This window comes from Nelumbo lutea, chromosome 7, assembly GCF_056320005.1.
Source record: "Nelumbo lutea isolate HS-2025 chromosome 7, American lotus-T2T, whole genome shotgun sequence".
NCBI classification, from domain to species: domain Eukaryota; kingdom Viridiplantae; phylum Streptophyta; class Magnoliopsida; order Proteales; family Nelumbonaceae; genus Nelumbo; species Nelumbo lutea.
This window is the reverse complement of record NC_142690.1, coordinates 56,678,352-56,699,131: the sequence shown is the minus strand read 5'-3', so window position 1 is coordinate 56,699,131 and position 20,780 is coordinate 56,678,352. Positions and strand designations below refer to the sequence as shown.

Here is a 20,780-nt window from a genome sequence, read left to right as displayed (position 1 = left end):
ACTAGTAACCCCACGTTTTCCAACACCTAGCATGCCACAAGTGTAACCTAGCTATTGACTCCACATTATTCTGACTACTGGTTGCAGATGATTGTAAGGCCAAACTTATGTCTGCATCAAAATAGTAGAGACCTCCACACTCATGACTGCTCCCAATCGTTCTCTTCATCAATCTGTCCTGAAAGACATAATGAGTAGGAAAGAAAGTTACACTACAATTTAAATTCTTGGTAAGCTTCAAAACAGATAAGAGATTGGAAGTAAGATTGGGAACATGTAGAACAGATTTAAGAGAGAGGTTCTTGCTTAGGTCGACTCCCCCTTTCCCCGAGATAGTGGAGAGGGAACTGTCAGCAACCCTCATCTTATCTTGGCCAGACATCAATTGGTAAGAAGAAAATAAAAAGGACATGTGTGTCATGTGGTCAATGGCACCAGAATCAATAATCCAAGAAGTAGAGTCAATAGAACTAGTTGTACTATAAGCAGAGACAATACCTGATTTGGCAAGAGAGGTGGAAGCAAGAGAATTAGTCCTTAGACGGGTTAAGGCCCGGCTAAGGACCTCTACCTCATCAACAATGAAACCCTAGGATTCGGATGTGGGGAAATTAGCAGCCTGTCCCATGGGAGAAGATGCAACTGTAGATGTGTTCTTCGAGCTATCACCACTGTGGCTAGTAACATGATTCCCACTTGCTGTTTGATTCTTCTAGGGTTTCCTGTCTTTCCTTAAAGCAGCTGGTTTCAGATGAGGATAAAGAACCCAAGTCTCTTTTACATGCCTTTCACCACCACAATGAGAGCACTTAAGATGCCTCTTGTCTGAATGCTTGCTCCCCTTTTGGTTTGAAGAAATTTGAGTGTCAACTTGCATCTTTTCCCCCTAACCTCTTCATTCCTTACTAGATAATAGACATGATGTAAATCTGACAGTTCATCCCTTCCCAAAATTTGAGACCTTATGCTCTCAAACATTGGGTCTAAGCCAGCCAAGAACTTAAAGGCTCTACCCTCCTCAATTTGTTTATCATGCCTCTCCTTGTCTTTTGCATTCTCCCAATCAAGTATAAGATGGTGATCGAGTTCTTCCCATAATCCTTCTAGGGTTTCAAAATATGTTGCAACTGTCATGTCTCCTTGTTTCAATGCAGCAATGTCTTGGTTCAGCCTATAAATTCTGGCATTGTTCTTTCTCTGTCCATAAGTTTTAGAGACTCTCCCAAATCTTAGCAGCAGTCGGAAAGTGTTGAACAGTCCTGGCCACTCTTGAAGTCATCGAAGCAAGCAGCCAGGACATAACAGTAGCATTTTCCCTATGCCATACTGCATACTCCGCACTACCCATCGCAGGTTCCTTCTTCTATCCATCTAGATAACCCATAAGATCCCGGGAAGTAATGAAGAGAATGGCTGAAACAGACTATTCTCTGAAATTATATTCATTTAACAGTACACTGGTGATCTGCAAGCTGTGCAGATTTGGATTTTCCAGATTATGAGACCTCCCACCAGGTCTATTATCCCTAGAAGATACTTCTCTAGATATTGAAGACATCTCCTTCCTCTTACAGTGATCACAATTGAAAAACTCAGTACAAAGAGCACAATTTCAGACTTACCGAAGCTGTTGCAGGCCTGAAAAGCCCTTGTAACAGAACTGAAACCAAGAACACTCCACTTCTGTACAATGCTGAACTCTTCTGGACTGGACTGGATTTTGATTTCTACTGTAGTAGACTGTGACCAACTGTACGAACCGAACTAGGACTGACGAAGTCAGCCCTTCCACCTAGATCTGTTCCACACAGATGTCTCTTAGCAGCCGAATGGCTACTACCTGCTGTATGGTGTCTAGTAGGGCATCGATTTCTTGAACAAACTCCCCTTGGGCCCTACAACCAAGGGAAAGCCTAGATACAGACCTTTCTGTGCTCTACGGTCAGCCCTAGGGTTTCTTCACAGCGACCAAGACAGAAAAGAGAAAGGAAAAGAAAGGAAAAAAGAAGGGTCAAAAGGTGGCGGCTGTAATCAGACAAACGAACCTTGCTCTGATACCATGTTTGCTGGATTACAACAGTCGAAGATGAGGGAGAAGAAGAAGAGAAGGTCTAAGAGAGGCAGCATAAAATCTTCAGCCGGCCCAACAAGTTTATATAGATGATTATAAAATAAAATTACATGAACAGACTAGAATGCCCCTGATTAGTGATGGGACATCTAGACAAATAAAACAATTAAAGCATTAAACATGTTTGGGCCCAATAACTAAGAACATAAGACACAAATAAGACTAACTTAAACACTAATAACAGCCGAACCAACACCTAGGTTGTTTCTCAGTCAATGATTTCTAGTGGATTGTTATTCTTAGAAACTCTCACAGAGTATATAGCTATTAGATAAGGTTATTTTTGGGTTTTCCTTACTATTTTGGGACAGGGGTGTTTTTGTAATTTCAGGGTTTTATTGGCTGCCGACCTAAATAGCGCTATATAAGAACATTATTAGCTGCTGTTCAAAGGGGAGAAAAAAAGAGGATATTCAATTACTTCCAAGCTTAAGAAAGCTGTTGCTTTTCTTTCTTTCACTCTATTTTCATCATTCTCTTGAATTTCTCAAACAGATTGGGTGATTTTTGCTGTAAAAATAACTAGAACAGATCTGCTAGACCTGTTCTCCTGCATTAAAAAGGCAGGAGTATTACTTGGCAATAGTGAGAGGGTCTTGTGAGATTTATTCCAGCCATCAGGACCAAACAAAGATTGAAGGCGGGATAAATCCCTGATAACCCACTTAGCTTTTCTCAATAACATGTAGAAGTAGGTTAGACCTTCATCAACACAGCTATTAAGGATAAACATTGATTCACTGGACAATACTCACTATTAAGTTTAATAAGGGAAGTTGCTTGTAAATTTGCTCCCATTTACGGATTCATCTTTAAGATATTATTGTCCATTTTCAATATATTCTTGGTTGTGCATTCTGACATAATCACGAGTATACATTCTGCACCTTCTATACATAAACATATATCTTTAAGATAAAGTATTTCATTTGAGATCCATGAATTGAGAGTTTAAGATGCTTACTTGACGAGCTTCAAGATTTGAGACTGCCATTGCTCCAACATATGGTAAACTTTCAATAACAGCATCTGCCAAGTCTGAAATGAAGGTAGGCTCGCAACCTAGTGCTGGAACACGCCCCCATTTCTCTATACCAGATTTTAAAGCCAATTCTTTGTACTCAACATCAATTTCTTCAAGAGTTTCAATGTGTTCACTGACAAAACTGAAATAAAATATGAAATGCATAAAATAAAAATTTATAATTAGATAACCAAAACTGAAAATTATGTAAACTAACAGCATAACTGGATTTACATGACAAAAATACAAAATAACTAGCGTTACAACCTAAAGAAGAACAGAAAGATACAGATATCAAAGCCAATAAAAACTAACCTAATAGGAACAGCAAGAAGACTTTTCACTCCTTTCTGGCCAAGTTCAATGATTGTCTCATCAGTATATGGCTTCAACCATTCAACTGGTCCAACTCTGCTCTGTAAATACAAAGTAAATCCTGTAAACCAACTCATTGAAATAATGAAACAAGAACCAATGCCTCTGTAACAAAGATAATTATAAAGGAATATGGTTAACATCCCTAAAAAGGATAGATACCTAACAAATATTGATGAATGGACTTCTAGAGCTGGAATGGGCCTGAGACTAGGGACACCTCTTTTTATTTTCTGGATGTGGGAGAAAACATTTTTTTAACATATATCAATTAATTAATGAGGAAATTCCTTTGTCAACTGAATTCAACAAAAACTCTTGTTCAACACCATCATCATCTAAGTCTTTTCCCAACTGTATGGGGTTGGATACATCAATCCTATTCCGCCATTCCATATAGGGATTGAAATTTCCCCATCCCCGTCAGGTACCTGGTCTCCCCGACCTAATGGGATCAGGTCAGGGATGGGGATTAATAGGGACTCCCAATTCTATATATATATATATATATATATATATATATATAATACTGTTAATTAAAAATTTTCAGGGATTCGGGTCCCCGAAAACCCATCTTTATTGGGGATCGGGAATGGAGGATAACTTTTATCCCCGGAGGGGTCAAGGTTGGGTACGGAGAAATGTGATGATGAAAAATTCTGTTTTTGATCAATCAGCCATGGTTAGTAATGTGAGACCTAAACAAAGTGGAGATCGGGGTGGTAGTGGAATCAAGAAGGAAGACAAAAAGGATTTGATTTGTGACTACTGTAAGAAGTCTAAACAAACAAGAGATACTTGTTGGAAGCTTCATCCTCATCTTGTGCCGAATAGACTCAAAAACAATAAGGGAAATGCTCACATGGTAGTCACTGGTGACATACCGGCCCCTCCTACTACAACTACTCTGGAGTTTGTTGCAGCTGCCGCAGTGAGGGCCAAACTTGATAAATATGGGCAGTTCCTGAATCAGCAGGATACAGTCAGTTCTAATTCAGTAACAGGTAAACAGCAAGGTACAACTGGTTCGGGTGGAGCACACTCTACTTCCTTTGATGACACAGGTAGTTCACATGCCACTGCAAATTATGTTTCTACTTCAAGTAAGGAGGGACCTCCTTAGATTTATAGATTCTGGAGCCTCAGAGCACATGACCTATAGTTCCACTATCTTTTCTTCTTACCAACTCTGTTCTGGCAGAGACAAAATCTCCACAACTGATGGATCTTATGTTCCCATTGCTGGGAAGGGGTCTGTTAAGATTAATGATTCCATTTCCCTTCCCTCTGTCCTTCATGTTCCCAGATTGAGTACTAACCTGTTATCTGTTAGTAGCTTGACTAAGAACCTGAACTGTTCAGTAATTTTTTCTCCTGGTCATTGTATCTTGCAGGATCTGGATTCAAAGAGGACGATTGGGAATGGTCGTGAAGTAAATGGAATCTACCTCCTGGATGTGCTTCCTCCTCATCAGGGTCATCATGTCAGCAGGGATAGTGAGTCGGGGTTTGAGTCAGATTATGCTTTGGCATAATCGTTAAGATCATTTGTCTTTTTCTTCTTTGAGTTTCTTGTTTCCAAAGCTTTTTGAGTCTGTTAATTTGTCAAGTCTGGAGTGTGAAGGTTGTCAATTTGGAAAACATTGTAGACATTCCTTTAAAGCTAGTAATAAAAGACGTTCATCTCCTTTTGATGTTATTCATTTTGATGTGTGAGGACCTTATCATGTTCCTTCTATGGGTGGTTATCGATATTTTCTCTTATTTGTGTATGATTTTTCTCGATATTCTTGGATTTACTTAATGAGATCTCGAGATGAGGTACCATCCTTGGTAAGGCAATTTCATTAGATGGTGCTAACACAGTTTGGGATACGAATAAAGGTGTTTAGATCGGACAATGCCAGGGAATATTTTGAAAAACACCTTGCTTTGTATCTGTTAGAATATGGTGTCGTTCATCAGAGCAACTGTTCCTACAGTCCACAACAAAATGGTGTTGCAGAGAGGAAGAACAAACACATTGTTGAGATTGCAAGAAGCATGATGATCACATCTATAGTTCCAGTTCGGTTTTGGTGTGATGCAGTTCTCGCAATAGTATTTTTGAATAACAGGGTGCCCTCCCGTATACTTGGATTCAGCACCCCATTCAGCCTCCTTTTTCCTAAGGGGGAGATGTTCCATATTCCTCTCAGGGTATTTGGGTGTGTTTCCTTTGCACATACTCTTGGCCCTCATCGCTCGAAGCTTGATCCGAAGGCAAAGAAGTGTGTCTTCCTTGGATATGCATTAAATCTGAAAGGGTATAGCTGCTATGATTCAATCTCTAGGCGTCGGTATGTTACTATGGATGTCACCTTTTTTTGAGTCCACATCCTTCTTCTCGAAGAATCCTTCTCAGGGGGAGTGTTTTCGGGAAGTGAGTGAGCAGTCTATCCCTCTTCCAGTTCCAATTCCTATGTCCACTCCTGTGTCTGATCTTCCTATGTCACCTACCTTACCACCTCCCTTGTGTCCTGCTTCTCAACGTTACTCACGACAAAGACTTCACAAGGAGGTTGATTCCATTGCAGTAGAACTCACATCACTTCCTGTCGGTTCCTTGGAGACTCCAGATTTAGCTGACACGGATTCAGGTAATCCTCTTGATTCCACTACTGTTTCAGTTCCCATTAATTCTACTAATCCCATTACAGATAACCTGGACCTTCCTATTGCTCTCAGAAAAGGGAAGAGAAAGTGTATTGCTCATTGTATTTCACAATATCTATCCTACAATGGACTTTCTCCTTCCTACCGTGCTTTCCTTTCCTCTCTTGACTCTGTGTCTATACCCAAGGGTGTCAGTGAGGCTCTCTCCAAACCTAAGTGGAAGACAACTATGCAGGAAGAGATGGAAGCCTTAATTAAGAATCAGACATGGGAGATTGTGGATCTACCAGAGGGCAAGGAAACTGTTGGTTGCAGATGGGTTTACACAGTCAAATATAAGGCAGATGGAAGTATAGAAAGGTATAAGGCCAGACTTGTTGCAAGAGGGTACACACAGACCTATGGCATTGATTACTTAGACACCCTTGCACCAGTTGCAAAGATGACTTCTATTCGGATATTTCTTTCTCTTGCTGCCACATACTCTTGGCCCCTGTTTCAACTCGATGTGAAGAATGCTTTTTTAAATCGAGATCTGCAAGAGGAAGTGTATATGGATCTTCCTGTTGGTTTCTACAATGATGCTGAAAAGGGAAAGGAATGCAGACTTAAGAAGTCACTTTATGGCTTAAAGTAGTCTCCCAGAGCATGGTTTGGCAGGTTCAGGAAGGCCTTGGTTGTTTTTGGCTACACTCAGACTCAATCTGACCATACCTTGTTTGTGAAGCAGAGGGGATCCTTGGTGTCAGCCCTAATTGTTTATGTGGATGATATTGTTGTCACAGGAAATGACCCAAGTAAGATTGATAGTTTGAAGAAGAATTTACACAGAGAATTTGAAATTGTAAAATCCCTATTCGATTCTAGGTTAAAGTAGAGAAGAAGAAGAGAAAGGAGGAGGAGAAGAAGGGTTCGACCAGATAAGGAAAATCAGTCCACCTCTAGCCGACCCACTTGTATTTATCTCCAATAACATAGTTAGAAGAAAGACCATATTGTCCCTCATAAGTGATGGGACACATAACTTAAATAAAATAGACCTTTCACTCTCAAATAGATAAACCCTGTTAGTAAACCCTAGCAGATTCTAGGTTGAAGTAGAGAAGAAGAAAGAAAAGAGAAAGAAGAAGAAGAAGAAGAAGAAGAAGAAAGAAAGGTTCGGCCAGACTAGAAGAGAGTCAAAATCACCCTTCCCTAGCTGACCCACTTGTATTTATTCAAAAACATAGAGTTACAGGAAAGACCATTTTGTCCCTCATAGAAGATGGGACACATAACTTAAACACAGATACAATAGACCTTTCACTCTCAAGAAGATAATCCAGAATGACCAAAATACCCCTGACTCGAGCATTCTAACACTCCCCCTCAAGCTGGAGAGTATATATCATATAGTCCCAGCTTGTTACAAATGTAATCTATTCTTCCCCGAGACAATCCCTTTGTGAGAAGATCTGCCCACTGATTTCCTGAGCTCACATGAGATGTGGTTATCACTCCACTTATCACTTTATCTCTTACAAAGTGACAATCAACCTCAATATGCTTAGTTCTCTCATGAAAGACAGGATTGGAAGAGATGTAAACAGCAGCTTGGTTATCACAGTATAGTTTCATGGGTTTGTCAATTGAGAATCCCATCTCTTGAAGCAAGTCCTTCAGCCATACTAGCTCACATGTGGTATGGGCCATAGCCCTGTACTCTGCTTCTGCACTACTTCTTGCCACCACTGTTTGTTTCTTGCTCTTCCAAGTTAGAAGATTGCCACCGAGGAAGGTACAATACCCTGTAGTTGATCTCCTATCTGATATAGAACCAACCCAATCAGCATCTGTGTACCCTACTATCTCAAGAGTTCCTCCACTTTGGTATAACAAACCACGACCTGGAGCACCTTTTAGGTACCTAACAATTCTCAGAACAACTTCCCAGTGAGGAACCCGAGGATGTTGCATAAACTGGCTCACCACACACAGCAAACGATATATCTGGTCGGGTAATAGTCAGGTAGTTCAATTTGCCCACCAACCTTCTGTATCTTCCAGGATCATCAAACTCTTCACCCGCATCAACACTCAGCTTGGCATTGAGTTCCATAGGAGTCTCTACTGGTTTAGCACCTAACAACCCTGTTTCTTCAAGTAGATCAAGAACATATTTTCTCTGACATAGGTTGATCCCATGTTTTGACCTCGCAACCTCTATTCCCAAGAAATATTTCAGCTTCCCCAGATCTTTCGTATTGAAGTGATCCTGTAAGAATTTCTTCAACCTGTTGATTCCATTGCTATCACTCCCAGTTATGACAATATCATCCACGTACACGACTAGCAAGATTTTCCCATCCTTTGAGTTATAGCTGAACACAGAATGATCAACCTGACATTGTTTCATCCCAAAGGTTTTCGTCACTTCACTGAACCTTCCAAACCAAGCACGTGGAGATTGTTTCAGTCCATAAATTGCCTTTTTGAGCCTACACACTTTGCCAGACTCCCCCTGAGCAACAAACCCTAGTGGTTGCTCCATATACACCTCCTCAACTAGATCACCATGCAGGAAGGCATTTTTTATGTCAAGTTGTACAAGAGGCCAATCATACATAGCAGCTAATGAAATCAGCACCCGAACTGAACCAATCTTAGCCACAGGAGAAATGTCTCCATATAGTCCACACCATACATCTGAGAATAACCCTTGGCCACCAACCTCGCTTTCAATCGCTCCACACTGCCATCAGGAAGAAACTTCACTGTGTAGACCCATTTACACCCAACTGTGTGCTTACTGGAAGGAAGAGCGGTGAGTTCCCATGTGTGATTATGTTGTAGAGCAAAGAGTTCTTCTTCCATGGCTTGCCGCCACCTTGGGGAGGCAAGAGCTTCCTGGACAGTCTTGGGAATGGGAACAGATGAGAGTAATGATAGAAATTTGCAATGAGAAGCAGAAAGGTGAGCAGTAGAAACATAGTGTGAAATGGGGTGAGAAGTACAAGTACGTTTACCTTTTCGCAGAGCAATAGGAAGATCAGGATCTGAAGGAGAAGGAGCAGTAGCAGGATCTGTCGACAGGGGCTGAAGTGGAGGGCCCGATGCACTTCTGCGGGTATACACTTGAGTGATTGGCGGCTTCTCAGTAGTAACAGGCATAGGATGTGCATCTGCAGTAGAAACAGGAGCTACTGGAAGGATGTCCACAATAGGTACCGGAAGGGGAACCACAGAGGGAGAGGAAGAGACCCCAACATCTGAGAAGAATGGAACTGACTAAAAGAAGGTGACATCAGAGCACACAAACGATTTATAGGATTTTGGGTTATAACACTTATACCCTTTCTGAGTCCTTGAGTAGCCAAGAAAGATACACTTAGTAGCTCGAGCATCTAGCTTGTCTAACCCAGGCCCCAAGTTTTGAACAAAACAAACACAACCAAAGATTCTTGGGGTAAGAGGAAATGGAGATAAAGTGGGAAACAACACGGAGAAAGGGGATTGACTTCCAAGGATTGACATGGGCATCCGATTGATCAGAAAACAGGATGTGAGAACAACATCACTCCAAAAATGTTTTCGGACATTCATATTAATCATCAAGGATCGAGCGGTTTCAAGAAGATGTCGATTTTTTCGTTCAGCTACACCGTTCTGTTGTGGGGTGTAGGCACAGGAAGTTTAATGAATGATCCCATGATGTTCTAGGTATTGCTGAAATGGTGAGGAGTTGTATTCTTTGGCATTATCGGAGCGAAGAATTTTAATATGAACACCAAATTGAGTGCGTATTTCAGCATAAATTTTTTGAAAAATAGGGAACAACTCACTACGATCTTTCATAAGATAAATCCATGTCATCATTGAAAAGTCATCAACAAAGATTACAAAATACTTATACCCATTGTATGACACCACTTTAATTGGACCCCATACATCGGAATGAACTAAAGAGAAAGGACTTGAGACACGACTATCAACTCTTGGACTAAATGAGACTCTATGATGTTTACCCAATTGACATGACTCACAATCTAATGATGAAAGATGACTCAAGGAAGGAACCAGTAACTTCAAGGCCTTGAGAGAAGGATGACCACGTCTGCAGTGCCTATGAAGAGGAGTAAGAGATGACTGAAAAGCTACTGGAGGACCACCACCATCAAGGTAATATAATCCACCTGCTTCATGCCCTCCACCAATCTTCCTCCCCGTCTTGAGATCCTGAAACACACAAGAAGAAGGGTAGAAGGTTACAAAACAACTAAGAGACTTGGTTAATCTGCTGATAGACATAAGGTTAAAAGGAAACTTAGGAACATATAAAACAGATGATAAAGGCAAGGAGGAGAGATTAACATCACCAACACCACAGATAGGAGATGTAGAACTATTAGCAAGTGTAACTGTTTGAGGTGTGGAGGAGTGGGAAAGGGAAGAAAATACATCATGAGTCCCAGGCATATGGTCCGAGCCCCAGAGACAATGATCCAGTGTGAGTCTTTGGAAGCTAAGCAAGCCATACCTGAATGGGCAAGTGTAGCGGTGTTCTGCTTAGATGTTTGAATGAACTGCTCATATACTTCACGTGGTATACTCACCATTTCCTTCTCAGAAGCACAAGTAGATGTGGGAGGATTGGGTCAGTTTGCTGACTTTCAATAATTGTGTCACTACCCTTAGTCCTAGCATGGTTAGCCCAAGTGTTGGGTGCACCACGCAAATCATAGCAGAAATTAACTGTGTGCCCCTCTAAACCACAATGTGTACACTTTCTCTAAGTATTACTCCTTCCTCTTCCCGGACCTCCCCCTGAGTCTCGGCCTCCAGTCCGGCCACTAGCCTTGCTAAACATGTGACCACCACGGTTGCTTGGGAGTCTACTCCTGACACCACCACTTCTATTTCCACGACCACCCCCTTTAGTCACTACCAAACCAGATCTGTCAGAGAGAAGAATGTTCTCCCGACTCAATAGATGTCCTCTTAAGACGAGCAAAGACTTCTTCAAGTGAGGGAAGAGCAGATCCTCCCAATATTTGTGCTCTAACAGGCTCATACTCAGCCTTCAACCCCACAAGAAACCTTGTCACATCAAGCTACTCACATTGTTGTTGTTGGATCTGAACATCTGATGTTAGAGGATGATACACATTAAGCTCATTGCGAATGTTCCTCAAACTTGCATAGTACTCTTCTAAGCTTTGACTCCCTTGCTTCAAATTGAAATACTTTTGGTACAACTGATACACCCTAGTTGTATTGTCTTGTCTAGAGTATAACTTCTTAGCATGATCCCAGATTTTCTTAACTGTATTTAGGAACATGAAGTTCACACTAATCTTTGGTTCCATGCTGTTCCAGAGCCATGTCATTATCTGTGCATCTACTTGTTCCCAGTCACTGAACCCAGGGGCATCAGAGGGAGGTTTCTCCTCTCTTACATGTTTTACCTTCCTCTTGGCCTTCAAGAACACCTCCATAGATTTTGCCTATGGTACATAATTCTCACCATTCAACTTGATGGATGTCATTTGAACACTTAAATAGTCTGGAGAAAGCATGACACCTGTTTTGTTATCATCCCCATTTTCAAATGAAGCCATCTTAATTATTTCACCTTCAAATATACAACACAACCTCACACTCTTTCACAAGACTCATCTCACTTATAACACCACCAATTCCAGCTTCTTTAAATACACATTACACACCACACACTAAGGCTGAAATCACTCAGTCTTCACATCAAACACCTGAGCTGCACACTGCAGGACCATTCACCATCAACACACTAAGACTGAAATCACTCAGTCCTCACATCAAACACTTGGGCTGCACACTGCAGAACTGATTACACACAAGGTATAGGAGATCACTTTTAAATATTTTGAAACATAGATACACTAATCACCACGACACAACCACCACCAATCTACTGCTTTTGTGAACTTCAGCAGTCGACAACTCTTCTTTCAACATACATACGAAGAGAAATGCAGAGGAACACGACTGAGATCCATATCAGTCACATTGAGCACCACCACAACCAACTTTTGAAACAAAAGGAAACATTCGCAGTTCCTTACTTGGACAAACAACAGTAGTGTTCATACCTGTACACATTCAGCCCTCTTCGATACTGAATAGAGGGTTTAGTATACCACTTTAACGACCACCACAGCAACGACCGGAGGCATCCTCACCTCCAGGCCCCCAAAACGACAGCTCCTTTTCAGCCCCTTATCGAACCTCCACTCAGGTCAATCGAAAAGGAAGAAGATGACTGTGAAAGTTGGCGGCGAACCCAGAAAGAGAACAGCAACAAGAAACAAATGAGGATACGACCTTACAACTCTGATACCATGTTAGTAAACCCTAGCAGATTCTAGGTTGAAGTAGAGAAGAAGAAAGAAAAGAGAAAGAAGAAGAAAAAGAAGAAGAAGAAGAAGAAGAAGAAGAAGAAAGAAAGGTTCGGCCAGACTAGAAGAGAGTCAAAATCACCCTTCCCTAGCTGACCCACTTGTATTTATTCAAAAACATAGAGTTACAGGAAAGACCATTTTGTCCCTCATAGAAGATGGGACACATAACTTAAACACAGATACAATAGACCTTTCACTCTCAAGAAGATAATCCAGAATGACCAAAATACCCCTGACTCGAGCATTCTAACAAACCCAAATGACCAAAATACCCCTGATTTGTGTATTCTAACAGAATAAGGATCTTGGAGGGCTTAGGTACTTGTTAAGCATTGAAGCTGCAAGATCAAAACATGGAATTCTTATTTCTCAGAGGAAGTATGTTTTGGATCTTCTACAACAAACAAGGAAGCTTGGAACAAAGGCAATCAGTACTCCTATTGATCAGAATCACAGAATTAATGCATCATAAAGTGAACTGGTAAAGGGCATTGGGAGATATCAGAGACTTGTGGGGCGGCTGCTATATTTGTGTATGACAAGACCAGACATTTCCTATGCAGTGAGTGTGGTAAGTCAATACATGCATGCTCCACGAGTCCAGCATTGGGAGGCTGTTGACAGGATTCTTGCTTATTTGAAGGGACACCCAGGTAGAGGCATATTGTTTCCTGATCATGGATAGTTGAAGCTAGAGGCTTATACAGATGCTGATTGAGTAGGATGCCTTGATGACAGGAGATCTACTTCAGGAGTTTGCACCCTGGTTGGGGTAACCTAGTCTCATGGAAGAGTAAGAAACAGACAGTGGTGGCAAGATCGAGTGCAAAAGCAGAATACAGGGCCATGGCACATGGAGTTTCAAAACTTCTCTGGGTTCGTTTCTTGTTAGGAGAGATAGGTGTGTAAATGCAGAAGAACCTATGATGTTGTACTGTGATAATCAGCCAGCAATTAACATTGCCCATAACCCAGTTCAACATGACCGGACAAAGCACATTAAAGTGGATAGACACTTCATCAGAGAAAGGGTGACTTCTAGGGAAGTTTGTCTCCCATACACTGCTTCTGATCTGCATCTTGCTGATGTTCTCACAAAAGGTGTTGCAAGGAACAAGCTAGAGCATGATCTACGCAAGTTGGGAATGTGTGACATTTACTCCCAACTTGAGGGGGAGTGTTGAGTTGGGCCGATTTCTAGTTATTGGGCCTTAAGTTGTGACTGTTCAGCTACTTAAGTAGCCGCCCTACTAAGGGCATTCTAGTAATCTCTTATTCTTTTAAGTTGAGTATATAATACAAAGAGGGGTTGGCGACCAAAACTAATTCAATTCTGGTTGACATCCCACTCCTTTTCTTCTCTACTGCTGAACTCCACCTTCTTCTTTCTCTTCACAAGGTATTTATCTAAAACTGTAATCAGTGATTTCTACTGTTTTGTCCTTATTTTAAAACCTCCCATTTCTAAGATATTTGTCCACAAATCTAATTTTACATTTGATCCTTCTCTGGATTCATGAATTAATACTATCATCAGCATATAACATGCACATTGGACCTCCCGAATATAATCAATTCGTCCATGACTAATGCAAATAAACAAGGAAAAAAGTGCTAAGTCTTGGTGAAGTCCCAATAGTAACTAGAAACCTTTTTATCCCTCTCATAAGTGTTCTAACATTGGTTGTTGCACCCTCATACATATCCTTAATTAAGTTTAGATGCCTATTTGGCACTCCTTTCTTTTCCAAAACCCACCATATTGTCTCTCTAGAAATTCTATCATATGATTTTTCTATATCAACAAATACCATATGAAGATGACTCCTCTTCTCTCTCAACTTTTCTATCAGTTATCTCAATAAAAAGATGACTTCCATAGTTGATCTCCCCGGCATAAAACCAAAATGGTTTTCTGATATACTTGTTTCATCTCAAGACCTCTGCTCGATTTGTGGTGGCTCTAGGCAGCCTCTAATGGCCAAGGCTCCTTTGTACTGGTTCTTATTTTAATAAATTACCTTACCTTTTCAAAAAAAAAAAGACCTCTGCTTGATACTCTTTCCCAAAGTTTCATAATGTGGTTCATGATTTCATTCCCACACTAAGTATTACAACTCAATATATTGCCTTTGTTTTTAAATACAAGAACCATATTGCTCTTTCTCCATTTGGCATCTTTGTTGTTTTCATTATATTATTAAATAACTAGTTAGCCAAACTTCCGTTGGGATGGCATCTAGTCCCAATGCTTCCCTTCATCTTATTTAAAGCCACACTCACTTAGGAAACTCTAATTTTATGAAGGCAACTATTAACTTTAGTAATATTGAAGCTTTTAATCCCTCCCCCACTATCACCCTCTACATGTTTTTCACTTGGGAATTTTACAAAGTAGCTTTTCCATCTTTCCTTGATTTCTTCATCTTTTATCAAGAGTCTTTAATCATCCTCTTTAATGCATTCAATACAATTCAAATCTCTATGTTATCTATCTTATCTTTGCAAGTTTATATAGTCCATTTTCTCCCTCTTTAGTGCCTACTTTATTATAGAGTTTATCATATGCCTTAAATTTGGCTTCACCTTCTTTCTTGACTTCTTTTTTTCTTCTCTGTGTGTGTATATTTTTATTAAATTCTTTACACTTTTAGCCTTTTGTTGATCTTTATAACATGACTATTTCTCTTTGATTATATTTTAGCCTTTTCGTTGGCATTTTGCCATTTCCATTAGATTCTCTTAAAATCTCTTTTGCTACTATTTTTTTTCTACCATTAGCTATTTCCAGCCACATATCATTAGTCTATTGATCTAAATTCCATTTTCTTTTCTACAATTAACTTTTAAGCTATGCTATTTTTCTCCTTTTAAATTTCTCTACCTAATTCTCAGACACCTATTTTCTTTCTATTTCTTTTCATCCTTTAAAGCACACATCTACCACCATTAAAGTATGATATGCAGTCTTTACACATCATTCATTCTACTCCCCTACTAAGGAAAAATATATATTTGACTTGAATTTCACCTGTTTTTAAATCTTATTAAATGTTTTTTTGATAAGTAAATTATAATTTATTAATAGAAATTATACATACAAAAAATCATCTGTGGAAAGGTACAAGACCTCTCCACAATACACAATTAAATTTACATTACAACTGAACTCAATACGATTGATCCATACTTGCCCCTTGCTTAGCTAATGTATCCAACCCATTAGCAGACTTTTGGATCCACTGTACCCTCAATACCAAGCTGCTTGTTAATCATTTTAAAATTTTAACTTCATCCCTATGAGCCCAAACCACATCCTTTGGTTTCCTTAACCATCCTACTACCATCTTAGAGTCCTCTTCTATAACCAGCCTCTCTAATTTTAGTTCTTTTGCTAACTGTAACCCTTGAATTGCAGCTAAGAGTTTGGCCCTTGTAGAGTCCCTAACTCCAATCGGTCCTGAAAACAAAAGCAAGAATATGACCTTCATTTCTAAACACTCCCCCTATTCCAGAGGAACCCGGATTGCCATAACTACTTCCATCAAAGTTTGACTTTATGAAACCCTCCGAAGGAGGAGATCAAGATTTATGTGCAGCTTTCTTCTTTGAAGAGCTTATTGCCACCTCCATTTTCTCCATATATCATCAAAGGAAGAAAGGATGTTATTAAATGTTCATCCTTTTTTATAGCATATATTTACTACTGTCATATTATAAGTGGTTGCAAATTCTAAAATTATAACTTCTATTTTCATTTCTCTCCGTAAACTAAATCCAACATGCACCTTATTATATCTTGCACTTTCTTTCCCACATCCATGTCTGAATTTCCTATAAATGTCTTCTCTTCATTTGGAATTTCTTGAATTAATCCATTTATGTTCTCCTAAATTTGTCTTTTTAGTGTTTTCTTCTGAACCCACTAAAGGTGCATAAGCACTAATTATGCTAATGATTTCCTCACCTAAAACAAGTCCAATTAAATTAGTGTTTCCCCAACTCTTTTGGCATTTACTATTTCATTTTTTATATCCTTATATACTATTGTTGCCACTAGAGCAACCACCAACACTGGGGTAATAGCCTTTTATTTGCTAATATTGCTATTCCAATTTTATTATTTACTTCTCCCGCATATCATAGTTTACAGCTATCAATTTCTTTAGCTTTTTTCTCTTTTCATTTAGTTTCTAGTAAGCATGATATATTAATCCTTCTCTTCATTCTCTACTAATTCCACAGTCTTTCCTATTAATTCCAAGTAACTAATCAAATTCGCATTTCTTCGATTAACTCTTTTTTGATAAATAATCATTATAACTTCATCGAAAGCAATGATTTACAATGGGCCTGAGGAGACATGCGAGGTGCAGCCTCTCAAAGAGCAGAGCATCAAATTAGAATTGAACCCTATCAACCCCTTGTTTGGCTTAAGTATCTGTCATCACATTACCTGTTCTTATAGTCACACTGTTAGTAAGCCATTTGAATCTCTTGATCTCATTCCTATAAGTCCATATTACTGTCTCTGGGTCCATTAACCATCCCACCACCAGCTTGGAGACTCCTTCAATTATCAATTTGTCAAAGTTCAGCTGTCTTACTAACTGTACCCCTTGAAGTACAGCAAGGAGCTCAGCTCTAATTAAGTTCCCTACACCTGCCACTCCTGACAATAATGCAACAACAGTTCCTTCTTTGTTTCTGAAAACACCCCTACACCTTAATGACCTGAGTTGCCCAAACTGCTCTCATCAAAGTTTATTTAATAAAATTGTTATGATTCGGCCTGCCTTGGAGTTCTATCTGTCTGAGATCAGTTATGTAGAAAGAGGTAGAAAGGTGGAAGAAAGAGAGAAAGGAGAAAATCTGGTTCAAACTGGAAGTCTCAAGTCAATTCTCCTAGTCGGCCAGACAGTACTTTTATTATTAAAAATAATTGAAAAGACATATGTGCCCTTATTTAAGTAAGGAGCACTGGTTCTAACACAACATTACAAATCAGCAACATTAATCTAGGTATAAAGACAAAAATACCCCTACGCTAACACTCCCCCTCAAGCTGGTGAGTATATATCATATACTCCCAGCTTGTTACATATGTAGTCCACTCTTCCCCGACTCAAGCCTTTTGTAAATAAGTCTGCCCATTGGTTTCCTGTATTAACATATGTAGTGTCTACATCTCCATTCAGCACCTTCTCCCTCACAAAGTGATAGTCAACTTCAATGTGTTTGGTTCTTTCATGAAACACCGGATTAGAGGAAATATGAATTGCAGCCTAATTGTCACAATAGAGCTTCATTGGAGTGTTGATGTTGTACCCTACTTCCTGTAGAAGGTTCCTTAGCCACACTAATTCACAAGCGGTGTGCGCCGTAGCCCTATATTCTGCTTCTGCACTACTTCTTGCCACAACCGTCTGCTTCTTACTTTTCCATGTCACCAGGTTACCTCCCAAGAAAATGCAATAGTCTGTGTTAGACCGCCTATCAGACATAGAACCGGCCCGGTCAGTATCAGAATACCCTTCTATTTCAAGTTTGTCGCCACTCTTGTATATCAAACCGCGACCCGGAGCCCCTTTTAAATACCTCACAATTCTCAGAACTGCATTCCAATGAGGAATCAGAGGTTTTTGCATGAACTGGCTTACCACACTAACCGCAAATGAGATGTCTGGTCTAATAATGGTTAGGTAGTTCAGTTTACCCACAAGTCGTCGGTATTTGCCAGGGTCTTCAAACACTTCACCCGTATCACTACTTAGCCTGGTATTTGTGTCCATAGGTGTTTCAGTTGGTTTAGCACCCAACAAGCCTGTTTCTTCCAGCAAATCAAGCACATATTTCCTCTGGCACAGATTAATACCATACTTGGATCTTGCTACCTCTATCCCCAAGAAATATTTCAGTTTACCAAGATCCTTTGTCTGAAAATGATCCTGCAGATAAGTCTTCAGCCTGTCAATGCCCATGTTATCATTCCCAGTAATAACAATATCATCTACATACACCACCAACTGTATTTTTCCTCCTGGAGAGTCATGACTAAATATAGAATGATCAACTTTGCACTGTTTCATACCAAACTTCTTTACTACCTCACTGAACATACCAAACCATGCTTGAGGAGACTGTTTAAGCCCATATATAGCCTTCCTTAATCTGCACACCTTACCATCCTCCCCCTGAGCAACAAACCCTGGAGGTTGCTCCATGTAGACCTCTTCGAGTAAGTCACCATGCAAAAAGGCATTCTTGATATCAAGCTAATATAGCGGCCAATTATACATGGCCGCAAGAGATATCACAACAGGAACTGACCCTATCTAAGCAACCAGTGAGAAGGTCTTTGTGTAGTCAATACCATAGGTTTGGGAGTACCCTTTTGCAACCAATCGCGCTTTCAGGCGTTCAACACTACCATCAGATAGATACTTAACCGTATAAACCCATTTACAACCAACAACTTGCTTCCCAGGAGGAAGAGCAGTGAGGTCCCAAGTATGATTATGATGAAGGGCAGAGAGTTCTTCTTCCATCGCTCGGCACCACCCTGGAGAGGCAAGGGCTTCCTGGACATCCTTAGGGTCAACAACTAATGATAACAAGGTGACAAAATGGCGATGGGAGGCAGAAAGGTGAGTAAGTGAAACATAATTAGAAATAGGATGAAGGGTTCAAGTGCGCTTACCTTTCCGCAAGGCAATGGGGAGATCAAGCTCAGATGCTAAGTGTGGGTCTGGTGTCGGATCTGTCGACGAAGATGTAGTCGGAGGAGTAATAGCTGGTACACGTGGGCGATGTGTATACACATGACGGATGGGTGGGCGTTCAATAAGTGGTGGCACCAGAGGCAAGGGTTTGGTCACGGCTGGAACAAGGGGAAGAGGGTCGGCAACGGGAAGTGGAAGAGGAGGTGATGAGGAGGATGAAGCATCACCGGACTCCAAAAAGAATGGAGTAGACTCAAAGAATGTGGCATCAACACACGCAAAGGACCGTCGAGAACTAGGATGGTAACACCTATACCCTTTCTGGGTCCAAGAATAGCCAAGGAAGATGCACTTAAGAGAACGGGCATCGAACTTGTCATTCCCGGGACCCAGATTATGGACGAAGCAAACACACCCAAATGCCCTAGGCATAAGAGGAAATGGAGACAAAGCGAGAAACAAGACCATAAACGGAGAATGGCCATCAAGGATGAACATGGGCATCCGATTAATCAGAAAGCAAGAGGTAAGCACTACATCACTCCAAAAGGGTTTGGGAACATGCATGCGATGCATTAGGGACCGTACGGTTTCCAGAAGATGGCGATTCTTTCTCTCAGCCACCCCGTATTGTTGTGGGGTGTAGGTACATGAGGTCTGATGTATAATGTCGTGTTGGTCTAGGTATTCTTGAAATGATGAGGATAAATATTCACGGCCATTATCAGAACGGAAAACTTTGATGTGGGTACCAAATTGATTACAAATCTCAGCATAAAATTTCTGAAAAATGGTAAACAATTCACTTCTTTCTTTCATTAGATAGAGCCACGTCGTCCTTGAAAAATCATCTACAAAAATGACAAAATATCTGTATCCATTATATGACATCACTTTATAAGGACCCCAAACATCGGAATGAATTAACGAAAAAGGACTCGACACATAGTCATCAACCCTAGAACTAAAGGGAACACGATGGTGTTTCCCAAACTGACACGACTCACAATCCAAAAGAGAAAGCTGACTCAAAGACGGAACCCAAGACTTCAAAACTTTTAGCGACGGATGACCAAATCGGCAGTGCCACTGGAGAGGAGAAAGAGATGACTGGAGAGCTATTGAAGTTCTGCCACCACCGTCAAGATAATACAGTCCACCAGCTTCATGCCCTCCACCAATCTTCATCCCCGTCTTGAGATCCTAAAAAACACACATAGAAGGATAAAAAGTAATGGAGTAGTTAAGTGATTTGGTCAACTTACTAACAGACATAAGATTAAAAGGCAATTTAAAAACATACAAAACTGAGGAGAGGGATATAGGGTCTAGGTCAACATTACCAACACCACAAATTGAGGATGCGGAACCATTAGCAAGGATGACAGATTGTGATGTTGAGCAATGAGATAAGGAAGAAAACACACCTGGAGTTCCAGTCATGTGATCAGAGGCTC

General features: G+C 40.4%; 1 protein-coding gene across 1 annotated transcript in view; it reads right to left on the bottom strand.

The window, feature by feature from the left end:
* The window catches only part of FC2 (ferrochelatase 2), a 129,603-nt gene that overhangs the window by 2,489 nt on the left and 106,334 nt on the right, over positions 1 to 20,780 (bottom strand). Inside the window, exons 8-9 of the mRNA XM_088952771.1 lie at positions 3,471 to 3,571; positions 3,096 to 3,297 (exon numbers count right to left, since the gene is read on the bottom strand). Coding sequence (XP_088808897.1) covers positions 3,096 to 3,297; positions 3,471 to 3,571 — 303 coding nt within the window. The remainder of the gene's footprint in view (positions 1 to 3,095; positions 3,298 to 3,470; positions 3,572 to 20,780) is intronic.